Source organism: Camarhynchus parvulus, chromosome 5, assembly GCF_901933205.1.
Source record: "Camarhynchus parvulus chromosome 5, STF_HiC, whole genome shotgun sequence".
Classification (NCBI taxonomy): domain Eukaryota; kingdom Metazoa; phylum Chordata; class Aves; order Passeriformes; family Thraupidae; genus Camarhynchus; species Camarhynchus parvulus.
Window position 1 is genome coordinate 4,347,917 of NC_044575.1, and position 23,759 is coordinate 4,371,675.

Genomic DNA, 23,759 nt, shown 5'->3' on the forward strand with positions numbered 1-23,759 from the left:
GCTGGCAGGACTAACAGTTTAACACCACACAGTTAGCAACCCCACAATAATTTAGGTCAAAACCAAGAAGCATTCAATGACCAACAGATAGTACAAGAACAATATTCACAGGAATATTATCTGAGCTGAAATCCAGCTCAGTTTCCAGGACAAATGCTTCACTCTTGTAAAAGTACCTTCAGATTTTTTAAAATGCCTATGAATGCTCAGGAACATGGTTTTAATTCTTACTTGGAAGTCAGGCTTTTCAGCTATTTATACTTCCCATAAGAACATATCAGAAAGTCAAATTTGCTGGTGATAAAGGGAAATGATTTATTGCCATTAGGGGAGGTGTAAGAACAGCGTTGGCTGCAAAAAGGGGATTTTTTTCTTTTCCATCCATTTGCCCTATCCTTTCTTCATATGAACAGCTGAACATATGTGCTCTCCAAATGTGTGGTGATTTGGGCATCGAGCTGGACTACAGGAGGAGCTACAACTGTGGACCAGCTTTTTCCAGAGCACTTTTTACCAAGCTGCTTGTGTAATGGTTAGGATATTCTTTTCCATGAGATTGCTCAGGATGTGTTTGAAACTGTGCTTTACAGCTGGTTACATGGCACAAATTTTTGCATGTACCCACAGTAATTTTTTTATAAACAGCATTTAATCCAGGCTTAGGTTAAACAGATCATTTTGAGAATCTATCACCAGTTTAAATTGTATATCCACTTAAGACTCTGCATCAAGTGGAAAATGAAAAACTTGAATTAGATTCAATTTGGTGTCTAGATAGAAACTGGTTTTACTACCAGGTAAGCACAAACAGATCTAAGCTAACAGGAATTGGATATACAGACCTGTTCCCCAGAAAGAAATCGCTAAAATCAGATAGTAACTGCTGTGCAGAACCCTGATGTCACCAGGATGGAATAGAAGGGTGTGTCTCCACAGGCTGAGGTACCATTGCCTCTTTCTCCTGTTGCTATGGTTATATAGAATATCTGTGCATAGCCACGCACTCCTGTGCACCATGTGTGTGCCCCTCCTCTCGCCCAGGGGCTGATTGTGGGGCACCCTATAGCCAAAGGGGAGAAGCTGCAAAGTTACATTTGAAGGAAGAAAAAAAAGTTGTTTCGATACACTGGAGATAAATTACTGATGTGCTTTCTGAGTGGCCACCCCAGAGGTTTCCTGGAGTGCATTACCTTGCTGGCAGCCAGGAACAGCTGTTTCCAGACATCTCACTAATTAAGTAATTAGGCAACCAAGTCAGACTGTTTGCTCTTGCCAATGTAAATGTGTGTGAATCCAACTGCACCCCTAAGATGGGCATGATTTTTATGGTGTCATCCTAACTTTGTCCAAATGTACAGCTATTATTTAACATTGAAGATGGCTGGCATTTGCACTGTGCAGCACAAAATCACGATGAGGGGAAGCAGAAGAGAGGATGGTCCTGGAGCTTGCAACTGTAGATCGACTGGAAATCTCACTCTTCTCCTGCTCCCTAGGGTGGGAACGTCATCTGGGGCCACTAAACTGCCCTTCAAAATTAAATCAGGTGTTCTGCAGGGAAGAGTATTGCATATAACAGAGGCATGTGGTAGCGTGCTCCTTGCCAAGCACCGAGCCAAATTAAAAGGCTGGAGCGAAGAAATACTTGAAGACAGGTTTTAGAACAGCCATCAGAGCAGATTCTCATGGCTCACGAGTATCTTTAAATACTTTACCTCCCTTTTACACGTTGGAGCCTTAAAGCACAGTTAAGGGAGTTGAGCAAGGACACGCAAGGAGCCGAGGAACGGCGCAGCTTTCTGTATCACACCTCAGATCCTCTTTTTGTTTATTCATACGTGGCATAAATTATTACTCAGAGTAAATACTTAATGAGGGTCGATTCTTAGGCACGGGAAGAAGGGCAAGGTGCCCCGGAGGCACCGCGCACCCCCCGGGACGTGCCGCAGCGGGCCGGAGCCCCTCTCGCTCGGGGGGTTCCCGTTGCGGGAGCGGGGCCGGTGGCAGTACAGGGCTCCGGGCCCGGGGGTTCCCGTTATGAGTGCGGGGCTCCGGGCCCGGGGGTTCCCGTTATGAGTGCGGGGCTCCCGGCCCGGGGGTTCCCGTTGCGGGAGCGGGGCCGGTGCGCAGTGCGGGGCTCCCCGGCGGGGCCGCTCCGCTCGGAGCGCGGCCGTGGCCGGGCGGCGGCGCTGGCGAGGCCCGGGGGGCCGCGCGTCACGGCGGGGGCGGGCGGGGAGCCCCCGCTGCGGGGGCGTCGGGGCCGCGCCTGGGCAGCGGGCGGAGCCGCCGCCGCCTCCTGCCGGAGCCGCTCCGCGCGTCGGAGGCTGCGCTCGGCTCCGCTGGGCTCGGTGCGGCTCCGCAGCAGCTGCCGGCGGCCGGGGGAGGGAGAGAACGAGCGGACGCCGCCGCCCGCGCCGCGCCGATGGGTCTCCTCCTGCTCCTCTGGGCGTGTGCGGCCGCCGCCGGGGCAGGTGAGGGGCCGGGGTCCGTGGCGGGGCCGAGGTCCGCCCCGGCCGCCTCCCCGGGGAGCGAGGGCCGGGGCCGCCGCCCGGAGCGCGCCGGCGGCGGGTGGAAACTTTGCGGGGAGGCGGCGGCGGCGGGAGCCGCCCCGGCCGTGCGGGGCCGGGCATCCCGGGCGGGCCGGGCTCGGGGCTCCGCGGGGCGCAGCCGGGCTCGGGGCTCCGCGGGGCGCAGCCGGGCTCGGGGTCCGCGGGGCGCAGCCGGCTCGGGCCCGTGGGGCGGGCGCTCCGCGGGGGCCGAGGGCGGGCGTGGGAAAGTTTTGCGAGAGCGGCGAGCGGGCTGAGCCCCGCGGGGACCGGGAGCGGAGCGGCGGCGGCCGGCGCGGGTCCGGGCGGCCGGGGCCGTGTCCGTGCCCGGGCGGTGCTGCCCGCGGTGCCGGGCGCGGGGCGCGGCGCTATGGGCGCGATGCGGCCGGCAGCGCGTTATTCCAGCCGGGGCCGTGCCGGCTCCGCTGTCTCTCCAGCCTTGCGCGACCCAAGTAGCGCTTCTTGTTCCTTGCGAAGGCTTTGTTCTTGGTCCCCGAGTAGCGCTCCTCCTCGGCTGGAGCTGCTGAGGGACACGTTTCTCCTTTCTTCTTTCTAGCTGTTCTCAGGGAAACCGCCCGGCACAATTATCAAAATGCAAAGGATTTAATGTTTTGTAATTAAATTCTTATAGTAATTATAAGCTCATCAAAATCTGCAAAGAGATGCGGCATAAAAATTGTTGGAAGAAAATACTACCTGTCCCTTTCATAGTGGTGCTACCCCTGATAGTCCATACAGAGATTTTAAATGGTCAGCAGGACCCAAAACTCTACTACTTGGAAAGTTCTCCGTGTGCAACAATTGCCATCGAAGTTGTGAGAGGAGAGAGCAAAATGCCTGTTCTAGAACCTTTTCTTTATGATTTTACTGGTTTAATGTGGGCACGTGCAAATGCCTTGGTGGTGTTGAGTGTGCTTTAAGTAAAAGTTTTTCCATCCCCAAACAGCCCGTTACACACGTCGAGGACATTATAAATGTGCTGCATATGTTGCATGACTGCACATTAGCTAGATGGAGCATGGCATGATTGCTGGTGCTTGGGTGTAAGTGATAAAGGCAGAAGCAGAGAATAAAAGCTGTCAGAGCTGTAAGGCAGAATTAATTTCTTTTAGGGATTTCCTAGTGACATCATTCATAATTATATGGCTTAATCCTCTAATCTACTGTAGTGCCTTCAGTTCACATTGGGCTGAATCCACCAAGTCCTGAGATGATTTCTACTCCCGCCCACCTGCCTGAAGCATTTGGACTGTTGCTTGTGTAAGCCACTGATTTAAGGGGAATGGCCCAATTACTTTAAATAGGAATTGAAACCAGCATCATCCAGAATCGGGCCCAGGCATTGCACAGCTCTCCAGCGAGAGCAGACTGCTTGATGCTTAATTTTTACTTCAGAAAGAGATGGCATTTCCAGCTACTTGTTCCACTGGAGAGAGACAGCATAAAATACTAGATGCAAGTGTGGTTGATATGCATGTGGTATCTTTCTGATAGACTGGGGGAGACCACAGGGGAAAAGGAAGACTTGGTTATCATACTGAAGCTGCTGATTTGTTGTTTATTAATTATTAACTCAGCATTTGAGTGCCTGCTGCCGTTTGAAGAGCCGGCTCAGGAAAATGACTGGGTGTTTAAAGCAGTGTAGGCTCTTGCTAAATAGTTACTGTGACATAAGAAACAGTCTCTGTTTTCAAAAGTATTTTAAAAGCTGGAAGAGAACGCACTGAAGCTGTCACACAAGATCCTTTGCTGGCATAAATCGAAGCCTGTGGAGCTACAGTGATGTATACTTGTTGAGCCTTGGGTATTCAGGGTGGAATAAACAGCTTTAATAGAGCAGTGGAGCTGCTGTGATTTATGGGAGTGCCTCTACTTGCTCGCTGTGGTTTCTGTCCCCACCCTGTTGATGGCTGTGACAGAGCTTTCACTTACTTTAATGGGTTTGAGATTTGTCTTACTGAACACAGTTTGTCCTTTCTGTTGAGCAAGTTTTAGTACCTACTTGACCTCCCTTCATATCAGCAGATTATTGCTGATCTGAATAGATGTAAGCCCTTCCTAATGAGGGACAGCATGCTCTGTTTCTCACAGGGACAGCAAACACTTGTCTTTGCTGGTAGGTAAATTCACACAATTTACATTGGGCTGCTTTTGTGCTCAATGAAAACCTTAGAAGAAGAACAAGTCCTTTCTTGTTTTGGTTCTGGTCTTTATTCCAGGAGGGGGAGGTGTTTTTAGTCCACCAGTGTGGATGTTGTCAGTTGTGGTCATTCAGTGCCCGAGTGCCCATGGTGGAAGTGAAAGATAGCACAAAAATCCTGATGATGTTGCTGATTATCTGGGAAGTTTTTACCTTTGGAGAAGTTTATCTGGGTTCTCTAATATTCTCCCAATTCCAATTTTCTACAAAAATGTGTTTATCCCCATATCCTTATGTAAGCACTGTGTGTGTGGATGTGTCAGCACTCTTGGAGCTTCAGTTCCATCAGATGCCTCTAGATCTTAATTTTCCTTGTAGAGTAAGGTTGCTAGAGACCTCCTAAAGCTGTATTTTCAGTATTTTTTAATGCTCTGTCCCTTGTGGAGTAGAATCCTCTATGTTAGCACAGCATGTTATTCCATCAACTTTTCATCCTTGAGGAAAAAAGAAAGTTCTGGAGTACAGAAGATTTATGAGTAGTATGTGTAACTTCTTGTTCATTCTGTACACCTCAGTAATTTCTCAGAGCCTTTCAAAGAATCAAACTAGAGTACTTGCTGCTTAAATGATCCAGAAGTGTAGTCCTGGAATAACAAATCAATCAATTTAGACCTGAATGTGAAGTCTACTTAGTGGAAATCAATCTGGACGTGCTTTCCAGGTAATGTCCTTGCTCCATGGAAGTCAATGGGACTTTTAGCATTGACTTCAGCTGTGTCAGGATTTCATTCTTGGAGCCTGTTACTAATGATGTTAGTGAAAAATGTAATTAGGAAAGTGTTTGGATTCCACAAGAGATATTTGACCTGTGTCTCAGGCACAGATCTCACGTCACTCTTCCTGCTGTGTTGAGAGGAACACTGAGGGCAGGCTGCTCTCTTCCCATCCCTAGAAAAAATGAGCTATCTTTGATGAATTTGGTGTGCTAACCATCAAGTTGCCTAGGTGGTTATGCTTTTCTTTATTTATTACTCTTGAACCTTTTGAAGGTACTGGATAAATGTATCAGCTCTAGAATGTTTTAACATGTGCCCAGTAAAATCTCTGGGAAGGAAATAGCTTAATTGAAAGACTTGGAATAGAATATCTTCTCTTTCCTGCCTCTCAGTTACTGTCTTGTAAGTAATTACTGTGTACAGTGTGAGTGGGAAGGTACTAGAAATGTCTGTGCTAGAAATTCTTCTCTATTCTTTCCATTACCTGATTTGAAATAAAAATTGATCTAACTCTCTCTGCCTCCAACAGCTGTAGGATTTGGAATGGATCCTGACTTACAAATTGATATCATCACCGAGCTGGATCTGGTGAATACAACCCTGGGGGTAACACAAGTGTCAGGACTACACAATGCCAGCAAAGCCTTCTTATTCCAAGGTGAGAGAAACATCCTCAGCTTTCTTATCTTGCTTCTGTCTGCATGAGCTCAGGAGAGCTTTGATGCTTAAGGGGTTCCCTGTAGTGGTGGTCTTACCTAATTATTGCTTTCTTTTATGTCTGTTTCTTGGAATTAATTCTTGAAATACAGATGCTATTTTTTGTGTGTGCGCTGTCAGGTAGTTGCAAGGGAATTTTGGGTATGTTTTCAACACTCCCTGATATTTATTTCTCACTAAATATGTCAGAGTGGTCCCAAAGGGTGGACTTGTGGGTTTTTTTCTCTGTCATCATATACATGCAGAGAAACACACAGCTAAAGCTGTCTAACTATGAGAAGGCATTTCATGTGTTAACACTGATTGGTAATGGAGCAAGTTTGTCATCAACTTTGTGAAAACCGCTAAAGGGGCCAAATAGAATGCTTTCGTATTTAAGTATCGAGGGCAAGATAAGCCACTCTGGTTTTTTGCCCCTTCATTAAGTATTCTAACATAAAGTTTGTGAAGTGTTTGAAAATTATGTGCTTTTTTTTTTTTGTGTGTGTGTGTGTGTTTTTACTGAGTGGAATTCTGGATGTAGTTTTACAATGCATTTAAGTAAGGTCTAGGTTAAGGGACAGTGTCCCATGGGGTGGAAGCATTGATTTGCTACAATATGCTAATTAGGCAGGAAAGGCATTTATATGGTTTGAAATTAACATGTGAATTAAAGCACTATTGGAAACATTTTTATTGTGGAGGCTTCCTATGTTTTTTCTTTACCGTGCTTTAGTCAATGTTGAAGACCCTTTTTCTTATCTGTAGCTGTTTTTAGAGGCGAATGATTATGATCTCATTCAGCTCCAGTTCTGGATCTGCAGTGCTAGCTGACTACTGTGAAAAACAAGGGAAGTGGGTCTGCAATCTTGGTTCATTCTTTATCTGGCCAAGGCCAGTTTAGGAGTCAGAGCAGAGCTGCTGCTGGAGACCACCCCAGGATTTGTTTTCTGTCTTTTATGATACAACAAGTAGCTTAATTTTCACTGATTTCCAAATTAGTGTCCAAAAGAGCAGCATTGATTCTTTTCATTTAAAGATACCAGGTTTTTTTCTCTTGATACCCTGAATCCAGGTTTGTGTATTATGGAGAAGTAATACATTATAGTCAATCCTCTAAAGACTGCAGTGGCCTAAATATCATCCAATCATTCAAATTCCACACAAATTCCTAAATATCATCCAAATCATTCCAATTCCACACAGCTAATTGCAACCACACTGATGAGTTGCAATGTGAGTTGTGGTGAGTTTTCACAGACTGGTGGTCAGAGCTGTAGGGAAGAAGTCTGAGATGTGTTTATCAGGACTTGGATTGAGACCACTGATACTGAAAGTAGCTTTGAAAGGTTAATGGTGAAGATGTTTTGGACATTCTGTTTTTTTTCTCCATCTGTAGTTTGGGAACTTAGGACTGGTGTAAGAAAGGTGGAACTTGGAAAATCCATATGAATGGATAAGCAGAAAGATAGATGCTCATGGGAAGCAATAAACAAACATTCACAGTATAAAATGAATAAATAATTTGAAGACTGTAGTTAGGTACATAAAGCTTTTTATAATTCCCAGAGCAGAAATGCTTTTTGCTAATGCACACAGGAATAGCCCTCTTGAGTAAAGCGTGAAACTTCCTGAAGGTGGCTCAGGAAAACTACTCTCTTCAGAAAAGCTCATCAGCCCTTGGGTCGTGAGAAGACTGAAGGCCTTTGCTGTCAGCTGGGATGGAATCTGAAGCTGCCCTGTTGTCTTCTTCCCTTCTTGTTCCTATCTGTTACTTGTTAAATGTCAGCAGTGTGTTGGCAGCTGTAGGGATTCCCTTTTCCTAGCAGAGGTGACTTTACAGCTACAGTCTGGCTGTGGGCCCTGTCCTTTGGCTGCAACCAGGAGATTATACTCAATTTTGATTTTTATCTTGCCACGATGGCAAACGATCTCCGGGCGGTGCCACGTGTGACAGGAAACACACGAGGTCTCAGCTGTGTTTCCAGGGGAAACCTATGGTACAAGAGGGACTCCTCTCTCCTTGATGAAATGAGAATTGATTATCTAAAGGGTGGTGATGGACTGAGAGTTGGTGATCTGAGGGGTGGATGTATTGGAAATTTGGTGGGGGGAGGAGGAATGTTTTTGGAAGGATTTTCCATTCTGAGTTCTGTGTGTGTTTCTTTTTATATATATAGTTGTAGATTAATAAAGTTTTCCCTTCTTTATGCCTAAGCTGGAGCCTGCTTTGCTCTATTCCTGGTCACACCTCACAGCAGACACCAGGGAGAATGTATTTTCATGGGGGCGCTGGCATTGTGCCAGCGTCAAACCGTGACACACTCCCAGAGGAGAGAAGAGCCTGGAAATTAGCACTGAGTTTCAAAAGGACTGTATCCTCTTGGAGCAGCTATTCCAGGTGGAAGGTGGGGTGCTTTCAGCACAGCTCTGCTCTGGTTAGTCCTTACCACATTTTCACAGTGGCAGTTTTGCCTGCCACCTTTGACAACGTGTATGGGGGCTCTGACTTACAGAAAAGCTCCCTGTGGAACATTTTCTGCCTTGTGAGATGAATTTTCTAAAATGGCTATACTGGAGCTGTTCAAACTGAGAGTGTTATTCTGTGTGTTCCAGCAAGTTTACATCTTGGAGGTACAGAAATGGTAATTTTTCCCCAATCCAGACAGTTTTGTGTCCAGGGTGAGTCCAGGAAAATATGGACTGTTCTCCTAAGCAGTTATTTTTTTGTGAATTAAACTATTTGAAAGAGAAAGCTTTGTAAGTTTTGAGCATTCTTGAAATGAAAAAGGGGGGGTGATATGAAGATTTGCAGAAAAAAAAGGGAAAATATTATTTTCAATTTGACTTTTCATCAGTGATAGCTCTCTTACAGTAAATGGCATACTGTTTGTTACAGAGTTTCTGGGGAGTGATGTCGTGATTTAATTTATCCTAGAGAAAATGCAGAAAGAATTTTCTTTGAAGAGTTTGTGATTTCAGTCTGAGACCGTCCCAGTAAAGCTGGTGGAGTATTCTGATTTTTTAATAATATTGGTATGAACAGCCAAACCTCAGATTTGTGAGTGAAACAGATTTATAGGCTAAGAAACAAATTCAGCTCTGTTGCAAATTGTGTGACAGCATGGTAGAACCAAAGTGGCAATTGAGAGATGTGGGTTGCCTTTGGGCAAGCAAATCTGTTCCTAATTCAGAAAAGCATAGAAACCTATAATTAAGTGTAGTCATCTGAGTTGTCCTGCTGGGCATGGGCTTTGATTGTTAGAGTATTTCAGCTGGATTTTTGATTGATCAGTTCCATTATTTGAATTTTTCAGTTCCATTCTCTGTGAAAGGGGGATGAGGAAATAAAAAACCAGAGCAGTGTAAGTGCTGACAACGTGCATTAGAGGAAATGCAGATATATAACTCATAATTGCAATTCTGCAAACAGTCTGATTCTTAAGATCCATAACATTCTGGTGTCTTAATTATTTATCTTTTATTTACTCTTACACACAAACATGGGAGAGGATGTCTTTGTGGGCAGATGATTTGCTCTAGCATGAAAGGGCAAAGGAGGGTGAGTGGAGATTCTTGATGGGTGCTTTTGGGGAATGGGGCACCCAAGACCCTGATGTCTGACCCACATCTTCTCACCTCCAGCTAGGAGGCCAGGGAAGTCAAGGTTGTGGGTCTGGGTGGAAAATCTGCCTCAGAGAAATATACTGAAAAGATGAACTTTTCTCCTAAAAACATGCTTTACAATAACATCTTACAAACATGGAAGGTAAGACATCTGCAAATGGTATCTTACAGGCATGAGAAATGAACAGGATCAGAACAGGATTATACTGTAAACTGTAGATAATACAATTAGTGTAAATAATACATTAATGTAAATAATAAATATTGTAAATAGTACATTTAGAAACCCTGAGCTGTGGCTCCCTTGGTGGCCTCAGTCCTGTTCCCTGTTTCAGACAGCAGGGAAGCAGGGCTTGTCCTGACTTTGGCTTACCAGGATCTTGAATTCAGTGGCAGAGGAAAGCTCTGATGATAACTAAGGCAAAAGGATGTTAACTGGTTATTCTGTTTCTGGGTAGACTGAGAGCAGTTTTTAGCCTAGCTGTTAAAGATGTGATTACTTTAACCAGTCTGACTTTTGTTCCATGCTCAGTTTGTGTTGTGGAAGTGAGATTTTATTCCTTTTACAACCTGTCAGCTATGCCTATTTCTTTTTAATTCTTCCTGCAACATCTCTTTGGAGTTAACAGAGACTTAAAGGCTTTATTTACAAAACAGTTCCCCCCCAGCCCTGAAAGTTTATTGAGGCTTTGCTGTTTCCTTTACTAGCAATCTGGCACTATTTTTCAACTTAGCCTTTAAATTAGGAATGGTCTTTTTACTATGTATATACTATGTTTAGCACTCAGCAAAATAAACCACCAAGCGCTGTTCACAGTCTGGAGATCTGCAGTGCTTTGTTCTTGACCATTTCTTGACTTGTATTACACAGCCCCTGGATGTAAGAGAAACACCTGGCCTGGAGCTGCTGCAGCACAGGGTTCAGTCATGCTCCTTGTTCCCACTTTGTACCACACACTGCTGAGTGCTTTTCTGTACACTCGTGGCTCCTACAGGAAAGGTGAAAGAATGACAAGTATCTTAAAGCGTAGAGAAAGGCAATGTTTTTGTGAGAAAAAGAGTGAAACTTGTTGAGTTCCTGGAAAAAAAGGACTGTCCTGCTTCAGGCCAAAAGAGAGATCAAAGCTGCACTTCCAGGGAGGGTGGAGGCGAGTCCCAGGAGACCCTTGAGCTTCCAGAAGTGCAGTCCTCTCTGTTGGTGTTTTCCTTCAGTGTTTTACAAATCCTGGCTTTTTTCAGACGAATTCCTCGCTTAGACAGTGGAAGTGTTTCCAGATTCCACTCCAGGAATTTCAGTCAGGTTTTGCGGTGCCGAACTGAAAGAGGTTTGGATGCTGGCCAACTTTGCCATGCTTTGAGGCTGGTGGATTAGAACAACTGCCTAAATTGATCTCGTCATCAGGGTTGGGCACACACCCCTTTTAATCAGGAACAAAATACCTCTGCCTCTGGTGGGGCAGTCTTCAGGAAATGTTTCTGGTGCCCTGGCAATGTGTTGAGGGCAGCAGCTCAGCACTGAGCTGTGCTCACTGAATTCCAGGGCCAGGTGATGGCTGCTGCCCTTGTCCATCTGCACTGAACCTCTCACCCTGAGTCTCAGTGGCCTGCGTGCTATGGCCAAGGTGTTAATCCTCTCCAGGTGTTAAACTCTGTTATGGTGTGCAAGGTGTGTGAGCTGCAGAGCTCAGAACAGAGCCAGGGGCTGGGTGAGAGGGAGCAGAGAACAGCTCAGGGAGGAAACATGTCATTGCTCCTCCTGGGGCAGGTGGTGGGAGGTCTGCAGTGAGTAGGAGAGATAAACTTCAATTTTGGAATTCAGGCGTCAGTCCCTCTTTACATGAGATAATGAGACAAGAGTCATTGCTTTTTGTGGGATCTCTCCTGCTACCTTTATAGCAAATATTAAATATCAGCAGTATTGTTTTTACAGAGCAGAACCCTCACAGCAGCAGAAAAATTAGGAAGGCACAACATGGTGGCTGGAAATCTTAGTTCTGCCTCCAGGTGTCATGGGAGAGAGCAGCTCTGGTACCTTTCCCATGGTGGTGTATCCAGGGGTGGGACACTTTGGGACACTTGGCAAAGCAGCTGATGACCACTGTTGGAAAGGAATGTCTGTTTTTATTTCACCAGGTATTGCCCACTGTCACTTGGATTTGTGTCTGTGCAGCTGCCCCCGTCCAGCTGGATGAGATTTTTTTTTTCTCTTTTTAAAATCCACTTTGCCTGAGGTGCTGCTGGCCTGGGCATGGGGCTGGGCTGTTCTCTGGGGTGGGGCTGGCCAGAACCAGCAGCGTGTCCCCTCCCAGGGCTGTCCTGCAGCTCACCGGAGATTTATCTCTGTGGAAACTCTCCTTGAACCTGTGAGCTTTCATTTTATTTTTTAAAGGTCAGAGAGAGGTATTTTGCCATTGATGTGCCACACTGTGCAGGCCTGCTCTGGTTCCTGTAGGGGTGGGTAAATTTGGGGTTTTACCCCATGTTGCCTGTCCTAGGCTTCAAGCAATGGTGGGCAATACCTGGTGAAAATAATAATAATAATAATGATAATGATAATAATAATAATAATAATAATAATAATAATGATAATAATAATAATAATGATAATAATTCCTTTCCAACAGTGCAAGGGTCATGAGTTCCAAATATAATAATAATTCCTTTCCAACAGTGCAAGGGTCATGAGTTCATGAGGGAGAGGCAGCTGCCATCAGATTAAAAAACCTTTGTATTTGTCAGTAAAAACACCTTGAGGTGTGGATCAGCCTCTTGCCCCGTCCTGTGGCAACATTCAGGTGTGGTAGCATTCTGTGCTGCTTCATTTGGGCTGTTCCTCTTGGCTGTCCCTTCTGAGAGCCCCTCTCTCCCCTGGGCATGGCAGAATTGGTGCTTTACTCAGAGCTCATCTGCTTTCAGGGCTGGCTGTGAAGGCACTCATGGACCCCTCTTCTGCCAGTGTCTGTCTGTCCCTGTGATGGAGGCTTGGGGGGCTGTGAGAAATAGGGCCCAGCCCATCCCTTGGAGAGTGGGATCCTCATTGGTGCTCCACACTCATCCCTGGAGATGTTCCCCCATTTTTCCCAGCTCCAGCCTGGTCCTTAGGAGCCATGGCAGCTGCCCACCATCCTGGAGTGCTGACAGGTGTTAGCTCTGTGAAGCACTGCTAAAATAAGGATTTCAATAGGATTCCAACAGCTGGGCTGCCTGCACCCAGCAGGATGGAGGGAAGTGGGACTTCCCTGCTGGAGATGCTTTCTGGGCTTGTGTCCATGAGCTCTTCTTGGGGCCTTGAGTGCTTGTCCTGCTTCTCAGCCCTTCCTTCCCTGCTTCTCACCCCTTCCCTCTGCAGCAGCTGGGAACGAGGGGGACTCCAAGCTGGAGGTGTAGCAGCAAGGACTGAGTGTGTGAGTGACAAGGACATGTTTGGGGTGAGCAGGTTCCCCTGGGAGCCAGCAGGGCCCAGGCTGGTGCTGGGCACGTGGGGGAAAGCAGGGGAAACAGAGGCAGATATGAATGTCATCTGTAGCCAGTCCTGGCGTAGACATCTTTTCATGAAAAATCCTTTCCTTGGGATTTTTTTTCCTCCTGAGAAGCTGAGAGGCCTCAGGGACAAAATGTAAACATTGATTATCTGCTGCTGTGGAATGCAACAGGTGGATTTTTGATTGGCCCATCTTGGATGTTTATAATTAATGGCCAATCACAGCTCAGCTGGCTCGGCCAGAGAGTCTGAGGCAGTTGCCTTTGTTATCTTCCTTTCCTTTCCTTTCCTTTCCTTTCCTTTCCTTTCCTTTCCTTTCCTTTCCTTTCCTTTCCTTTCCTTTCCTTTCCTTTCCTTTCCTTTCCTTTCCTTTCCTTTCCTTTCCTTTCCTTTCCTTTCCTTTCCTTTCCTTTCCTTTCCTTTCCTTTCCTTTCCTTTCCTTTCCTTTCCTTTCCTTTTTCCTTTCCTTTCCTTTCCTTTCCTTTCCTTTTCTTTCCTTTCCTTTCCTTTCCTTTCCTTTCCTTTTTCCTTTCCTTTTTCCTCTCCTCTCCTCTCCTCTCCTTAGCTAGCCTTCTGAGATGAAACCTTTTCTTCTATTCTTTTAGTATAGTTTTAATGTAATAAATATAATAAAATAATAAGTCAGCCTTCTGAAACATGGAGTCAGATCTACGTCTCTTCCCTCATCCTAAGACCCCTGTGAACACCATCACACAGTCCATCTTAGAAGCAACAGGTATTTAAACTCCAAGATCCAGTTTTTGTATGTGTTTCGCTCTAAAAAGATCTTTACATTCTGTGTATCTTTATGTTACATTCCAGTTTGCAGAAAGTTTTTAAAAAATGAAAATAAAGACGTAAAAAGAAGGGGGCTGCACAATACAGAGCTAAGCTTTACAGCACAAATTTATCTCCTCTGAGAGTGTCTGTTCCCACAGATGCCAAATGGAAAGAGCAGGATTAGGTCAAGGCTTGCTTATGGTACAGGCAGCATTAAGGCAGCATAATCAGGAAATGCACAGAAAGTTTAGATTTGGGGTTGCTGTAAAGTACCCCCGATGTGTACTGAGATTTCACACATGTCTTTGGGGGATGCAGCTTGGATAATGTGGGGGTTTGTATTAGTGAATTAGAATCTTATTTTTGCTGTAAAACTGCCCATTCCTCTAACAACAGTGGTACAGAGAATTCACTAATATTTGTAGAAGGCTCAAGTAGCGTGCTGGAGCAATTAGCTTGGTGTGTTCTGCCTTCAGAGAAGGATTTGGATATGGTGGATTTACTGTTCAAGGTGAGTCCTGAACAATAAAATGAAGCAAAACTTAAGATCCTTGTTTGTTAGTTTTTGCTCTTTGTTCTTTCATTTGTGCACTGACTGTGACCTGTGATCAGCGGCTGTGTGATCCTATAATTAAGAAAGGTTTTGGAATATTCATCCCCAGAGGGTTGAGCAAGGATTTCCTGTGATACTTTAATTCAAACATCTGCCTAACTTATAAATTATATATATATATATATTAATACAGCTAATCTTTTAATATAGCTAATCTTTTGTATACACAATACAGTTTTTTTTCTTTCAATTTAATGGTTAGTCTAAGTGAGGCTTTTTTCCATTGCAAAAACTATTTTCAAAACAGAGAAATAATCTGGAATTGAATCCAATGAGCTAGGAAGGGTTGAGTGAGATGAATCATCTTCAGTGGAGGAAATTAAAGATCACTTGAGGCATAATTATTAAACAATGCTTTAAGGCTTTGAAGATACATAAAATACTATTAATTTTGTTAGATCCCAGAGGTAGTTTTTAAAATACTCTTATATACCCATCCTGTCTTGGCTGTTTCTTGTTTAATGTTTGAATTATGTTAGAAACTTGTCTAGGTGTAAAATTTATCCAACATATTGATATGAAGGTATAGCTTGTGAATAATTTCAGAGTTTCTCCTTCAGTATTCTCTTGTTTAAAACACCCCTGCCCCCTGCTTCCAAGCAAGTGTAGACTAAAATAGAAACCTAGTCACATTAAACAACAGTGACCAATTTCTACTTTTACCTTCCCCCCCCCCATCCTGAATGCTGTCATGCTGCCTTCTGTTACTTGACATTTTTTGGATTTCCCATCATGTCTGTCATGATTAGGAGAGAGCTCTGAGCACATATTGCCTCTGTCCTTGACAGTTATTTTTGCTTTCCTGGGAGACAATAATTGTGCTGCTTATCTATCTTCATTTGCCACGATGGGAAGTACAGAGGGGAAGTGGGATAAGTACTTCTGTAGTGTGCTAAAAGCCTTGAATGCTTCTGGCAACCTGTTGACAAAGTCCTGACATGAAGATAAGCAGAAAAGGAAGAAAAGCTCTTTACTCTTTAATGGGCTGAGAGGGGATGGAGAAATTAGTTTCTGATACTGCTAGTAAGGGTGTTCTACACCATGTGGTGCTTACAGTGAAAGTAACTCAGATAAAAGCAGGACTAGCAGTTTAAGTTTCTTGTATCTTCATCAAAATAACAATGTGACAAAAACTGTCTTTTTCATGCAAAGATTTTGGCAAATGGATACTCTTCAGTCATACCATCCTGTAATTAGCTCCCTGTTTATTAAACAAGCATTAAAATGGAGGAAGAATATTCTATAGCATCTTGTGAGATGGGCCCAGGTGCTGGTCAGAGCTGTGGGAAGCTGGGGTGGAGCAGGGTTGGTATCTGAGTAGTACTGCCTTGGGGCCAGTCCTGAGTGGTCCTGGGTGAAGAATCCTGCACCTCATTTTGCAGCTCTGGGGTGCTGGACAGATGCTGCATTAAAAGAGGGCAGAACTGGAGCATTTGTAGGGCACTGCTGAGCTCCAACTGCTTGAAATGCAGAGGATGGGAAAAGCACTGCTCAAGAATTGGGTTCTTACTGTAGGCAGTGAAACAAAGTGGCCTATTATTGTGTATTTTGACCCCAAGGGTGGTGATATCTTAAATTTTAAACCAATTTTAGTAGAAACTTGTTAATAACTGAGCAGAATATTTACATTCGGCCTGCTTGGTTACATTACTTCTAAACACAGCTACATCTTTTACCTAAAAGGAAGTGGTGTTATTTGAAATTACTTTCACAGGTTTTCTTTTTAAGATTTTGTACCTTAAAGAAGTACACAAAGGCATATACAACCAGACCTAACGAAGGAGCCAGGAATGGACCATTTCCTGTGATGAAAAGTCCTGCTGTCTTGGAACTATCTATCAAGAATAAAGATTCGATGCTACTTGAGACCTCAACCTATGCCAAATTCTAGAACAGTCCTGCCACATGTGGTGTGAGGGTATAAATGATACACAAGGGGGGGAATGTTTATTCTGTTATTTTTTCATTTTCACCACATAAATGGCATGAAGTATTCATGTCATACTGTGCTGGTTTTATGGTGTTATGTCATGGGATTGTCTTGCCTTTTTTTGGCCTATTCAAAGATACAGAGTGCATTAGGTTTTTATTTTTTTTTAATAGAATGGGCAAAAATTGATTTTGGTACCCGATGCCCACTCCAACATGGGATGATGTCCTTACTTATAGGCTGCATATCTGCTAAAATAGCATAGTTGGTCCTGTAATTCTGATGACAGGATCTGTGAATCACTATTTCAGAGCAGTAAGTACAGCAGCTCAGAATTGGTTTTGCTTCCTAAAAGCCTCTCATTACAGTTTTCTGTCTCCCATCCTCCCTCCTTTGTGGTAGCATTTCTGAAATTACAGTGGAGCTTGCTGAGGGTCCCCTGTGCTGTAAATAGGACAAATTGGACAGGATCACTGCAGCTGCAGGGGCTGTTTTAGAGTCTGTCCTCCCTTGCACACACAGGTGACTCCACCTCTGAAGCTGTGGGGTTTCCATTTGGCATCTGTGGGAACAGACACTTGCAGAGGAGATAAATTAGTGTTGTAAAGCTTAGTTCAGTATTGTGTAGCCCCCTTTCTTTTACGTGTTTATTTTCATTTTTTGAAAACTTCTTGCAAACTGGAATGTAACATAAAGATATACAGAACAGAAAGATCTTTTTAGAGTGAAACACATACAAAAACTGGATCTTGGAGTTTAAATACTTGTTGCTTCTAAGATGGACTGGCTACAGATGACATATCTGCCTCTGTTTCTCTCTCTCTACTTCAGCTCATTGTGAATAATTTGAAATTTTGAAGCCTCTTCCTGGGGACTGGGGAAAATAAAGCCAAGATGTGTGGGAGGGGAGTGGGATTTGTGTGTGTATGTGTCATGATTTTTCGTGGTCTGTGGAGGTCTCCACAGATGCTCATCATACTGTTTGGAAAGCGAAGCAGCACAGCCTTAAAACATGACATTTGTAGAATAATTTGGTAAATGCTGATGATTTGGAGACCTCATGTATTGCATTTATCCCAAGCCTTCCTTTTCAGGGAATGTACTGAGAAGCTGTGGTAGGAGGACCCTGCAGTATTAGTTACAGTGATCTTGTTTGGGAAATGGTGGAAGAAATTTAGGTTTCCCTCGTTGTAACTAATGATGGAGCCAGAAAAAAAAAGAGTTTTGCTCATATTTCTCTCATTTTTAAGTCATGTCCTCTGCTTTAGCTTTTTGTTCTCTGATACTGGCATTGCTTTTAATGTTTTTTGATGTCTGGTGAGTGGCAGCTTTCAGATGGGATATTGTGCCCACCTTGCTTCGTGCCATCCTAATCACTTCAAAATGTGATCGTTAAAAATAAAAGTAAACATGATTGCTGGTGTTACTGCTAAAGGCAAGAAATGCAGAAGAGGAGGGACATGAGGCAGATCTATTTAAATAAAAGCTTATTTTCAGAAACAAAGGCTTATGGAGAAAAGGGAGCTCTTAGTACCCCAATCACGTTTCCTGTTACGGATGAACCCACAGCAATGGATGCTATCAAAGTTGTCATATTTTATTCATGAGTTGTGGTATGCTTGGGTGAAATAAGAAAAGCAATAGTCCAAATCATAATTATGGTGTAAAAAGATAAAACAGTTATTATTGTGACTTTTTAAAAGAAATTATTAAATCTCTCAAATCATGTAAAACTCCTGGAGAATGACTAAGTATGTTAGTTATTTATGGGTCTTTGTTGTGGGTGTTGTGAAACATTTCACCAAGAGCATTTATATTTATTTTGGCAGAAAATATAAATGTGTGCCTATGTATGTTCCAAGAAACAAAGACATCTAGAATATTGAATATAAACATAAAGAGGCTGACAGCAGAAATTATACTTCAGTAGAGAAGGGCTCTCACAAATGTATTATGCCTCATGTTATTATCATGCAGTTAATAAATAAAACAGACACCCAGGATTTAATTTGCTTTAGCAATAACATGGAAGTGATTTTTTCCTCAGGGTAAGAAAACAAAAGGGAGAATTAGTTCATGAAACATGTGTTGTTTAATGCTTGTATAAATCATTTATAGAGTATTAAAAAAACCCTGAAATCATAACTTTTTAGCAATACATGACCTATGCTTTAAAAGTAATTAAAAAACTATTTAGTCTGTCAAGTCTTTGAGAGTTTGTGAACCAAGAGAGCACTCCAGCATATGCTTGCTTCGAACTCCAAGGATAATTTCATGGCCTTTAGTTGGATTATTCCTGTGATAAAATGACTGGAAATTAAAACCTGTGTGTAGGTGTACCCAGGTCTGTTAGCTGCATTAGGATAGCAACCTCTCTCCATAGTGAAGAAACCAAGTCACATTTCTGCTTAGCTGAAACTTCCCTTTTAATTAACTATTTCAAGTAGCGTTTTGATTTACACATTTAAGAGTGCAGGTTTTCACCAGGGAGGCAAATCCTAATTTCTGTATGGCTTTGCTGAAGTTAGACTGGGATTTTCAACAAAGTCAGAGTAATTTAGCATTCTGCTTGTTTCCTGCTCCTGTGGAATCTGGATCTTAAAATTTTGTTGAAATGGGTTATTTGTTCTCTGTATCTGTTAAATTCATGGTAAATTTAGAAATCATAAAGCACTTCAGAAGTACTGGTTTTTTTCGAAACATTGCTACCATAAATTATGACCAGTATTTATTATTACCTGGACCAAAGAAGAGTGCTAAATGAGAAATCAGAATTATTACATACTGCTCAAAAATGTAAGTGGATCAGTCTCTCTCTTCTGTTAACCTTACATTTTATTTCTGGATTACAAACACACATGGAGTTATAATGGGACGAAATAAGACCAAACCTACAATTAATAGTTTTTTGCAAAACTTATCTTCTGTGTCTCATTTTTTGTTCTAGGGGCTCCTCACCTTCTGGTACCACCTTAAGTTTCCTTTAAACAAAGCAGAATGTATTTTGTCATGTTTTGGTATATATATTATCATTTTTTAAAAGTAAATCTCTAATATTTTTGTGTGACTTCAAGCATATTTCAAAATGCTTTGTAGGAGGGGAGGAAAAAAATTGAGCTTGCTTTTGCATGAAGCCATGTTTTTGAGTGGCTCATTATTTGTGTGTGGCATTCGTATTTAATATAATCTTGAAAAATAGGTCCCTGGAGTGGCCAGTGTTCCTCCAGCAAAATGGATAGCACCCTGGGAATGGTTCTTGGCAAATACCGAATTTTCCCAGTGTTGCTGGTGTAAGTCCACGTTCGTTCTGTTAAAATGTTGTTTTCCAAATTGGCAAAGAGCAATCTTTACAGGAACAGTAACCCGATAACCTTATCTAATGTAGGTAAACAGTGGAAAAGTTGATACAATCAGCGACTCCTGAACTAATTAACTGACAACACATGTAATTTGATTAACTCACATGATTTAAGAGCAGATTATGTGCTTTTAGTGATAGTGAACTTCTGGAGCATTTCAACGAAGCGTTTAATTTAAGGGATCAACCATTTGTAAACAGTCTTGATTTCAGCAGGAATCCCTTGAGGAAAGAACGGAGCCTACTTGAGAAGATGAGCTCAGCAGCTGCTTAAAATACTTGAAATAAGGTTCAAGTGGCTGCCTTGAGCAACAGGTGAAGTGTAGCCTCAGCACAGCGGTGGCTGTTGGTGACAGCAGGAAAGCTGCTCCAAGGCCCTTGGCTGCCTGCAGGTGTCTGATGTTGGTCCATGGCAGCCAGCTGGGTTGGTGACAGTGCCAGTCATCAGCTGGCCTTTGACTGGAACCAGGCTGCTCCTTCTCCTTGTGCTGCCGGAGAGCTTCCCTTGCTGTCCTTCCGCTGCTTCCCTTGCTCTCCTTCCGCTGCTTTCCTTGCTCTCCTTCCGCTGCTTCCCTTGCTCTCCTTCTGCTGCTTTCCTTGCTGTCCTTCCGCTGCTTTCCTTGCTCTCCTTCCAGTGCTTCGCTTTGAAATGACTCGGCGGAAGCCCTTGCGGTGGTTCCCCTGGTAATTCTTGCTCTACTTCCAGTGCTTCCTTGCTGCAGCTCCCTGCTACTTTGCCTAGCATGTCCGTCCGCTGCTTTCCTGCTGTCCTTCGCTGTCACTGACATATCCTTCCAGTGAATCCTTTTGCTGATTCTGCCCGTCCGGTGGAAAAGACAAGGAGGAAGCCCTGAGGAAGAGAACCATGGAAATTTTCTATACAGCTTAGCTGGTGGCCACTGCTTGCCCAGCCATGTCAGGCACCTTTGGCTGGCTGCTGTCACTGACATATTTTATGAAAATCCTTTTGCTGGAACTTTTCTCCTGAGAACGAAAATTATTGTTTTGATTGTTACCAACAGGTTCATCTTTGATTGGTTCCATGTGGATTGTTTTTACCTAATGACCAATCCCAGTCCAGCTGTGTCAGGACTCTGGTCAGTTGCAGGTTTTTATTATCATTTCTTTCTAGCCTTCTGATGTCTCCTTTCTCTTTCTTTAGTATAGCTTTAGTACATCATTTTCTTTTGATATAATATATACCATAAAATAATAAATCAGCCTTCTGAAACATGGAGTCAAGATTCTCATCTCTTCCCTCGTCCTGGGCACCCTCAAACACCACCACAGGCTGGGGCTGCAGAAGCACTGGTGGCTGCCATCACTGCTGGCGTGTGTTCATTTCCAGCTCTTGTGCAGTGTCTGCTGCTCTGCTCCTTCCAGAGTACTCAGGTGACTGCCTTCACTCTTGGCAAATGTTCATTTCCAGCTCTTGTGCAGTGTCTGCTGCTCTGCTCCTTCCAGAACACTCAACTGCCTGTTGCGGTTTGAAACGCTGATAAAGCAAACAAAGGACTTAAGACTCTCTGACATCTACTTAATTAGCATGAGTGTGGTCACTCTAGCTGGTGCTCAAGTCAAGGCAATTTTCAAGAAGTGAAGAGTCTGATACTAAGCCACTAAATCAGCTAAATTAGTGGTTGAGGAGAAACTATGATTTGATAAGTATTCTCTGTTTGATTTCAGTGACTCAAAATTCTCCTGCTCCTGGCAACTGGAGTTTTAGGGCTGGGTTTGCAGTGGCTTCCTGAAAGGACTTTTATTTATAGGTATATATAATTTTAAACGCTAGGTGGATTTGGTTAGGGGAGACCCATTTGTAAACTAGTTTACAAACATGTATATCAAAATGACAGCAATAAATGAGCACCTATAGCCAGGGGTAGTTTTGCATGATGCAAAAGCAGAGTTTACATTAAATAACACTGTTTTTCACCTTCTCTAGTGGAACTGCTTTTGCTGTATAGTCATGGGAACTTACCTTTGTGACATTAGCTGTTCACCCTGGTAATTGCTCCATCCTCTAATTTAATGAAAACCCATTAAACCGAAACAATAATTAAAATGAGACATCATCTCTGTAGGAGGCTTGCATATTAAAATCACCAAGCATTTCACTGCAGATGGATCTTATTCTTGAGAAACAGTGTTTGAAGCAACATGTAGAAAGTGATTTACAATGAATAATCATAATTTAGGAAGCTGTGCTGTTGAACATGATTTCCTACTGTTTATTACTGACTCTGAGTGGAGTTAGCAAGGCAAAAACATTTACAGTGTCTTTTCATGCTGGCGAGAATGCTCAGAAGCAGAGACATGCTTATGAGACTACATCATGCCCTCTTTGCTCCTCCCTAGTAGCATAGATTTTCAGAGAAGGGGAAGGTGTTTTGACCCCTCTCTTTTGGGTTGCTGGCAGGTGAAGTCTTCTATTTTCTTAGCATATCAAGAGAAATTTATGTGAATTTATCCCCATAGCTCAAACCAAAAGATTGGTGGCATCTGCAGACATCTGCATTTTGCCCTTGGTAGGTAGGCAGGGTCAGGTACCTGAAGCATTTCTCTGCTTGGCAGTGAAATGATTCTTTTTGGAGAAGATCCCCATAATTAGTGTTATCATCCTTCTGGGGATTTTTGTATCTGTTTGTGACTTGTGTGGACTGAGGAGTGCTTTTGGAAGGGTGCAAGTGAGTGGGAATGGGCATTTATCACCAGTGTTTTGCACTGTTGGTGTGGGGTTTTTTTGTTTGTTTGTTCTTTTTTTTTTTTTTTTTTTTTTTACCAGTTCTTCAAAAGATGTTTTGTGAGACCAGTGTGCAGGAAGGGGGTTGGTGCACTGGATCCCACTTGACTCAGAGGCTTTGGTGAAGCACCTGCTTCAGTGAACAAGAATGTTTTTGTGACGCTGTTGTGTGTTTTCATCCTCGGCAACTGTTAGGAACTGCCTACACTGAGCGTTGCTAGTTTTGGATCATCCTTCTAATCTTGGTTTCATTTCGTAAAGCTGGTGACTTAAGAAAAAGTGGGGCACCGGGATGATTTTCTGTTTGTTTTGTTTTTTTAAATACAGTGTTCATTTTATTTGATTTTGCCCATAGCAAGGTAAAAGCAAAAACACTGTAATATCCAATTCTTTAATTGCTGTAACTTAAATCTGCATTCTCTGCTGTTGCAGGATTAATTTCTACTTGCTTGTCCAGAGTGACTGTTCAATGGTTCTAATGAAAGCATGTTGAAGCAAATAGCTTTAAAAATGATTGAAGTTCCCAATAAAGCAATGTGTTCTGCAGTATGTTCTCTGCCAAGGGAAGTAAAAGGTATTCAAGCAGGCTAGTGAATGATAAAATGTACCTATTGCTTCAGAAAATGAGTTGATTCAGAACTGAATTTTAGTATTTTTCCACTAATGGAAGCATCGATTAAAGAAAAATTATTCCCCAGATGGATTGGGATATGGCTTTTCACAACTGGTGCACATTTCTCATCACTTAAATTCCATCCCAAATGGTCATGTATTTCCCTTTGTGCTATGGATTGTTGTCACTGTCAAAGGAGGCTTGGCAAGATCTTTGCTTTCTTTCCTAGCATTGTCCTTTTCCTTCTCTAACTCATTTTGTCTCCTTCTGTGTGGTGGTGATTTTATTACACTTAATTAATGGATATGATGCCAACTCATGAATTTCTCCTAACTGGGGCTTCTGATGTGTTCAGGGTTACAAATGGCAGAAGCCTGAGGTTTAATTTTGAGTTGCTAGAGAGGGTGATGCACAGAGAGGCGAGTCCACACACGAAGATGTGACTTGAGGGTCTAA

The 23,759-nt window shown here is 43.2% G+C and overlaps 1 protein-coding gene across 1 annotated transcript in view; it reads left to right on the forward strand.

Annotated features, from left to right (window-relative positions):
* Window positions 1-2,293: 2,293 nt before the first annotated feature.
* The window catches only part of NELL1 (neural EGFL like 1), a 303,342-nt gene continuing 281,876 nt past the window's right edge, over window positions 2,294-23,759 (forward strand). The window contains 2 exon segments of the mRNA XM_030948530.1: window positions 2,294-2,471; window positions 5,992-6,120. Coding sequence (XP_030804390.1) covers window positions 2,423-2,471; window positions 5,992-6,120 — 178 coding nt within the window. The 5' untranslated portion in view covers window positions 2,294-2,422.